The sequence below is a fragment of the Pseudorasbora parva genome, chromosome 17 (genome assembly GCF_024679245.1).
Source record: "Pseudorasbora parva isolate DD20220531a chromosome 17, ASM2467924v1, whole genome shotgun sequence".
NCBI classification, from domain to species: Eukaryota; Metazoa; Chordata; class Actinopteri; order Cypriniformes; family Gobionidae; genus Pseudorasbora; species Pseudorasbora parva.
The window spans coordinates 23346297-23354600 of NC_090188.1; the positions used below are offsets into that span (position 1 = coordinate 23346297).

General features: G+C 40.9%; 1 protein-coding gene across 2 annotated transcripts; it reads right to left on the bottom strand.

Annotated features, from left to right (window-relative positions):
- Positions 1-43: 43 nt before the first annotated feature.
- trmt5 (tRNA methyltransferase 5) lies at positions 44-8302 on the bottom strand. Of its 2 annotated transcripts, none has more exons than XM_067421215.1 (5): positions 8191-8302; positions 7278-7912; positions 4490-4614; positions 3754-4408; positions 44-188 (listed from the first exon to the last, which is right to left on the bottom strand). In XM_067421215.1, exons 1-5 carry the CDS (start codon positions 8208-8210, stop codon positions 133-135), a joined length of 1491 nt encoding a protein of 496 aa, XP_067277316.1. In that variant the 5' UTR covers positions 8211-8302; the 3' UTR covers positions 44-132. The 2 variants fall into 2 exon arrangements, with proteins under 2 accessions (XP_067277316.1, XP_067277317.1); XM_067421216.1 differs by lacking the exon at positions 8191-8302 and adding an exon at positions 8014-8140.
- Positions 8303-8304: the final 2 nt, after the last annotated feature.

Below are 8304 nucleotides of genomic sequence, written 5' to 3' on the forward strand. Positions count from 1 at the left end.
AATGTTGGTTGTGTGATTGTTTCAAAGAAATGCAGCATTCACCCACATGGAATGATCATTTATTTAAAAAAAAAGAACAAAATATAAAATAAAAACTATTTAATAGGTAAATTAAGAAACACTTGAGTTTATTCAGTCGGTCAAATCCTCACACTTCTGTTTCTTAGGACACGGTTCCTCTGAACTGTCTATGGAAGAAAAGAGAAATTTTAGTACAGCAGAAATGACCTGCCAACACTACAGCATGGAGTATGTCTTTATTTCAGGTTTTTAAAGGGGTCCTATTATGCCCCTTTTTACAAGATGTAAAATAATGATGTGTTCCAGGCTGGTTTTTGAGCTTGTACGTTACAACTTCAAACCACGATTCACAACTTTGTAGCATTCCAGGCAAAGTCACGCCAAACTGCCTGAGACAAACAAATATGGCAGACGGTTTGGGGCTTATGCTCATTTACAAGAATTTCTATCGCCAAAGGTGCTTACTTCTTGCTTATTTGAGGGAACCCGAGGAGAATAAAATGGTGCATAAGGCAATAGAAGCTGTCATACCTTTTAAGTTATTTGTAAAATACCGTGTACGACTTCCATAAACACTGCAGCCGCAGAGGCTGCCATTGTTGTTTCGCAAACTATGTGATGTCAGATCGCGTAACTGGGAGTACATCGATCTAGTAGAGTTTACAGATGGGAAGTCACGAGTTTGACTGCCATTCCACGGCACTTTAACGGGTAGAAGGTTGGAAAAACAGCTCAGCTCAGCTTCGTGGCTGATACAGGAATAGACTATTAACTTAAAGCTTTTACTCTTAAACACAAAAGGCACGTCTACTTTAATAAAAAAAAATATATATATATTTATTAAACAAGCCAGATCAAGAGCAGAAACGAAATAAAGTGCATAATTAAAAACATAAGGCTCAAAACTACAGTGGGCACAGTCCATCATACATAGGCTCCAAATAAAAAATAAAATAATGTGCCTGCAGTTATAAAATGATTATTACACTAAAACATTGAAATATGGCAATTCTGATGTGTTGATAGCCTACTCAAAACAAACAGGGCAACCTAACGCAGACAAGTTAGCTTACCATTTTTTAGGTGATATGACGTTTGTCATCGCGCTGCGAAAATTTGCATTCAAGTTTTCCCATTTTCTATTTTTAAAAAATGCTGCCTGCCACACTGCCGATGTCTCTGTTGATATGTAAGAAGAGGACTGACTAGGAAAACGCTCTCATAATTATAATGTAATTACATAATTAGGCCTACATAAAAACTCATAATTGGGTGTTCTTGTTAGATTGTTACCTGTGAAACAGGGGTGCTCTGAAAACATTCCATTAGCAATTAGTGCTTTCCACCTAATGAAATGAATGGCAAAACTGATGAAATGAACGCGGCAAAAAATAAAAATAAAAATTGACCAATCAGAATTTTGGTTGAGCCAGAATGTATCGACTAATTTGTGTGTCCCTTTAAATGCAAATGAGCTGATGCTTCGGGCCCCCTTTCAAGAAGAGGGCGGAGCTTCAAGAGGTCTTTTGGCAGCTCTGATACAGGCACGCAATGAAATTGTCCGGGACTGTTCAGCCTTTTATGTTCAAACTGGAGTCGGACAATGATGAAGAGACTCAAGAAGAAGTGGCAACATGTAGAATGTGCAACAGGATGTTTCTAAATGGTCAGTGTATTCATTTACAGTATTGTTCAAAATAATAGCAGTACAATGTGACTAACCAGAATAATCAAGGTTTTTAGTATATTTTTTATTGCTACGTGGCAAACAAGTTACCAGTAGGTTCAGTAGATTGTCAGAAAACAAATGAGACCCAGCATTCATGATATGCACGCTCTTAAGGCTGTGCAATTGGGCAATTAGTTGAAAGGGGTGTGTTCAAAAAAATAGCAGTGTCTACCTTTGACTGTACAAACTCAAAACTATTTTGTACAAACATTTTTTTTTCTGGGATTTAGCAATCCTGTGAATCACTAAACTAATATTTAGTTGTATGACCACAGTTTTTTAAAATTGCTTGACATCTGTGTGGCATGGAGTCAACCAACTTGTGGCACCTCTCAGCTGTTATTCCACTCCATGATTCTTTAACAACATTCCACAATTCATTCACATTTCTTGGTTTTGCTTCAGAAACAGCATTTTTGATATCACCCCACAAGTTCTCAATTGGATTAAGGTCTGGAGATTGGGCTGGCCACTCCATAACATTAATTTTGTTGGTTTGGAACCAAGACTTTGACCGTTTACTAGTGTGTTTTGGGTCATTGTCTTGTTGAAACAACCATTTCAAGGGCATGTCCTCTTCAGCATAGGGCAACATGACCTCTTCAAGTATTTTAACATATGCAAACTGATCCATGATCCCTGGTATGCGATAAATAGGCCCAACACCATAGTAGGAGAAACATGCCCATATCATGATGCTTGCACCTCCATGCCTCACTGTCTTCACTGTGTACTGTGGCTTGAATTCAGAGTTTGGGGGTCGTCTCACAAACTGCCTGTGGCCCTTGGACCCAAAAAGAACAATTTTACTCTCATCAGTCCACAAAATGTTCCTCCATTTCTCTTTAGGCCAGTTGATGTGTTCTTTGGCAAATTGTAACCTCTTCTGCACATGCTTTTTTTTTAACAGAGGGACTTTGCGGGGGATTCTTGAAAATAGATTAGCTTCACACAGACGTCTTCTAACTGTCACAGTACTTACAGGTAACTCCAGACTGTCTTTGATCATCCTGGAGGTGATCATTGGCTGAGCCTTTGCCATTCTGGTTATTCTTCTATCCATTTTGATGGTTGTCTTCCGTTTTCTTCCACGTCTCTCTGGTTTTGCTCTCCATTTTAAGGCATTGGAGATCATTTTAGCTGAACAGCCTATCATTTTTTGCACCTCTTTATAGGTTTTCCCCTCTCTAATCAACTTTTTAATCAAAGTACGCTGTTCTTCTGAACAATGTCTTGAACGACCCATTTTCCTCAGCTTTCAAATGCATGTTCAACAAGTGTTGGCTTCATCCTTAAATAGGGGCCACCTGATTCACACCTGTTTCTTCACAAAATTGATGACCTCAGTGATTGAATGCCACACTGCTATTTTTTTGAACACACCCCTTTCAACTAATTCAACTAATTGCCCAATTGCACAGCCTTAAGAGCGTGCATATCATGAATGCTGGGTCTCATTTGTTTTCTGAGAATCTACTGAACCTACTGGTAACTTGTTTGCCACGTAGCAATACAAAATATACGAAAAACCTTGATTATTCTGGTTAGTCACATTGTACTGCTATTATTTTGAACAATACTGTATGTAGATGGTGTGGCGTTAACATTCTTCAAGTCATTGATTAGCATATTCTGTCATTATAATCTATAAATCATGATAATCTTTAAAAACTGTTGTAAGATGCCTTCAGAGACAAATAATATATGATGCATTTAGAATAGGTATAATTTAGTTTAATAATGTTTATAACTTGTGTTGTCATTTGCTTATTTTTTGCATTTGCTTGATTTTTATGTACATTTTTGTTTTTTGTTGATGTCACCAACCCGGGAAGAAGTTTGTAGTCCCTACCAGCCATTTGTTGTAGTCCTTAAAAAGCAATTTATTTGCAGATGTTGTTTATGCTCAAACGACAACATCACACACTAACTAACGAAATCATAATCAAGGACCCCTTTAGTACTGCTACCAAATAACACTAGTGAGAGTGATAGTCTCTTACCTCTGTCTTGGGTGTGTGCGCTGTACAGGACCCCTTTCGGCAGGGTAAAACTCACACACATCATTTCCTTATTTGGTGCCACATTCCTCACCAGGTGAACAGAACACTGTCCTTTCAGGGAAATCTTTAAACTAGCCTCTGCCCGCTCCACTACATCCCTCTGAGCATCATCTTCCTTGGAGAATCCGTAGCAATGCACCTGAGGCAGGTTGTCGTCTCGGCAGGAAAGATTCTGATCTGCCTCCGGACCCAGCAGACCTCTAAAAGCATCAAGGAACTCGAGAGCCAGTGCGGGGAGATTCATCACCACGTGAATCTTTTGCGATCCCTTCATTAGATCAGGCAGACGCTCCTGGACCGGTCCCCGGATGAAGTCCCGTCCATCCATGTTAAACGGTGTTATCTTTCGTTCGACCTTGTTGAGCTTAGTATTGTGCTGGAGCCAGCGGAAGGACTCCGGGTTCAAGTCGTTAGCAAGGACCTCGCAGCCCCGTCGGGCCGCTGGGATCGCGAACGGACCGACCCCGGCGAACACGTCCACTACAGTATCGCCGCGCTGAAGGAGGGCAACGATGCGCTCGTGTTCAGTGCTCAGTCGAGGGTTCCAGTACACTCGAGAGAAATCAAACTCGTAAAATACACCATTCTCCCGTACCTGAGGTAAAAAAAAAGGTAGAGCCAGATGTATCTTTAATAATTCATGTTTATGCTGAATCCCTATATTCGGTGAACTCACCTTTGCCACCATGTTACTCTCGCCTGCCAAAACCTCCATTTGAAAGTTCCTGTAAGTGGAATCAATGGTGTTGGTCTTGTTGACCACGCAGGTAATGCCAGGGTTCTTATCTATGATTACTTGACCTAAAACAAAACACAAATTCTGTTTGTGGCAAGACACCTAAGCAAATTATTTGATTTTTATAATTATATGATAGCTCATTATTGTATAATCAAATATCTGCCACAATAGTCTTGAAAAGACAAAACACATTTAACCTTCAAGTGATAGTTCACCCCAAAATGAAAATAGTCAATTTACTCACCTTCATGTCACTCCAAACCAGGAAAACATTTTTGTTATTAAAATAATGCTACATGGTATATAGGCCTAGTAGAGAAATATTTAGAGTAAAAAAACAAAAAAACAAACAAAAGGAAAGATGTTAGTGCCTTGGCAACTAACTGAAATAAGTTAAACTAAAATGATTAACTGAAAATAAATAAAAATGATCACCAAATAAAATATAAGGGCTCCAGACTAACTTTTTGCCTTGGTTATTTAGGTGCACCCAAACATTTTCCCAGCTCGCATCGCCTTTAAATGTTATAATGAAATTATGAATTATAACGGGGAAGTTAACGTTAAATCACTGCAGGAAAGTTTTTTCAAAGAGCCAGAAAGTACATTGCAGCAGGCACAACAAATTAACAACTAAGTGTTTCAGTTAGGACAGTAGATATATCAGCAAATATCGTTCTCAAATAGATTATATTTGGAATATAATATAGCAGTGTAATCACAGTAGTGACGCTGACTGGGTTAATGTTAAGCATTAACGCTACCATATCTGAGGGAAATGTTGCAGCGCGATCTGCCATCTCTGATCCAATCTTCAAAGAAAGATTACAAACGACATTTACATGCTTCTTACAGAGCCACTCCTTGGTTATCCTGGCTGTGTGCTTCGGGTTATTGTCATGTTGGAAGACCCAGCCTTGACCCATGTTCAATGCTCTAACTGAGGAAAGGAGGTTGTTCCCCAAAATCTCGCAATACATGGCCCCAGTCATCCTCTCCTTAATACAGTGCAGTCACCCTGTCCCATGCGCAGAAAAACACCCCAAAGCATGATGCTACCACCCCCATGCTTCACAGTAGGGATGGTACTCATCATTCTTCTTCCTCCAAACACGTTTAGTGGAATTATGACCAAAAAGTTCTATTTTGGTCTCATCTGACCACATGACGTTCTCCCATGACTCCTCTGGATCATCCAAACTGTGATTGGCAAAATTAAGACAAGCCTGGACATGTGCTGGTTTAAGCAGGGGAACCTTCCGTGTTTCAAACCATGACGTCTTGAGCCCCTTTCACACTGCACGTTGGACCCGCAATATTCCCGGAATATTGCAGGTTTGCCTACTGTGTGAAAGCAACCACGTCCCGGAATTGATTACCGAATTGAACCCGGGTCGGGGACCTAGTAACATTGCGGGATTCGATCCGGGACGAGCGCTGTGTGAACAAAAGCCAAAACTAATGCCGCAACATGTACGTAGTTATCGTGCGACTCCTAGAGCTTGTTTTTTCCATAATACAACCCTGCAGTGCCAGAAGAGCTAGTCTGTGTTTTAAACGCAGAGAGTGTTCGTATACAAAAGAAACTAAAATTAAATAAGCAGAAATGTGCACAAACTGGACACAAGTCGAGACCACGGAGCTCCTTACTATCTGCGCTGAAGCTGAGATCGCTCGCCATTATACGTCACATCCGGATGTCACGTGTCAACTCGATCCGGGACCGTTACGGGTTGTGTGTGAAAGTGCACATATTACGGTATTTCGCTGACTGTGTGAATGGACCAAATCTAGCGGCCCGGGAACAAATGCTGGGTCGAATTATCCGTGTATTTGCCGGAATCGCAGTGTGAAAGGGGCTTTAGTGTATTACCAACAGTAACCTTGGAAACGGTGGTCCCAGCTCTTTTCAGGTCATTGACCAGCTCCTTCCGTGTAGTTCTGGGCTGATTTCTCACCTTTCTTAGGATCATTGAGACCCCATGAGGTGAGATCTTGCATGGAGCCCCAGTCCGAGGGAGATTAACAGTCATGTTTAGCTTCTTCCATTTTCTAATGATTGCTCCAACAGTGGACCTTTTTTCACCAGGCTGCTTGGCAATTTCCCCGTAGCCCTTTCCAGCCTTGTGGAGGGTTACAATTTTGTCTCTAGTGTCTTTGGACAGCTCTTTGGTCTTGGCCATGTAAGTAGTTGGATTCTTACTGATTGAATGGGGTGGACAGGTGTCTTTATGCAGCTAACAACCTCAAACAGGTGCATCTAATTTAGAATAAAATAAATGGAATGGAGGTGGGCATTTTAAAGGCAAACTAACAGGTCTTTGAGGGTCAGAATTCTAGCTGATAGACAGTGTTCAAATACTTATTTGCAGCTGTATCATACAAATAAATAGGTAAAAAATCATATACTGTGATTTCTGGATTTTCTGGTCTCTCACAGTGGACATGCACCTACGATGACAATTTCAGACCCGTCCATGATTTCCAACTGGGAAAACTTGCAAAATAGCAGGGTTTGCAAATACTTATTTTCCTCACTATATATAAATAATAACGTTTTGGCCAAACAAAGTAGAACCACACATATTAGTTGTATGGACAAAAACACAAACACATATGTGTTTCACAGAAAAGTCTGTCATACAGGTTCAGATGAGTAAATGATGACAGAATTTTTGGGTAAACTATCCTTTTAAGGTGATTTTTGCTTAATTTCTCTTCTTACCAATCAGTTTTTTGTAGGGGTGCTGGTGGTCTCTCAGGTTCATGTGGGCGATGTGGCCCACTCTGCTAAATCCTGACGTCACATCCTGTCCTTCAGGAAGTACAGCTCTCAGTATCTCGTCGCTCTTAAGGTTCTCATAGGTGAGTTTCAGTTCGTATCTCTGGATCTCCTGAGGCACCCCATACGCTTTCAGAGCTTCTGCCTCTTCACTGCCAAATGAATCTGTAGATGTAATGCTGTTCGGATCCAGTAGCAGAAGCCGATGTTCTCCATTACTACAATCTTTATTACCATCTTCATTGTGTTCATCCACGACCCGTTTGAGTCCTGGCCTCTGCAGTGCCACTTTCTTTAAACTCTTCACCACTTTGTTGAGAACGTTGGTTGGTATCCGTATGGCAGGAACACTGACTGTCTGACTGAAAGCCGTCCGGTCCAGTTCTGTCATTCCTCGGACAGTGGGAGGGGGTTTGTACAGCCCCAGATCAGTTGATGTCTGGGGTTGGTCAGTCATGGCTTTCTGATAATGGACCACAGTGGAAAACTGGAGGGAAATTCTTGCAAACTGGTTTAAATTTTGAGGCAGAGAGATACAACAGTGATTTTTCTGCACAAGGAACAAAAGTCTGCCAGATCTGTGAGAGAGAGAGAGAGAGAGAGAGAGAGAGAGAGAGAGAGAGATGACATGAAAGTCATGCACTGTACAAAAGTGTCTAATGAAAAAAATAATTACAACCTTTTCGTGAATGCATACATAACAGTCTATATTCCGTTCTAGCAGCAGAATCTGCGCCTGGTAATGAACTACACGATGCTCTGTTTAGCCACATAGCTTACACTCTTGTTATTCAACCCAACTCAACATATAACCTTAAGTTTAATACTATGAACAAAATAAACTGTAATAGCTCACCCTCTCCAGACAGCTGCCATGCGAACACGCTTTTACAATCAGTACGTCATTTCTAAGCGACCGCTGTGCGAGCGGTGATTGGTCTGTGACGTGCAACATAAAAGACATGTGACC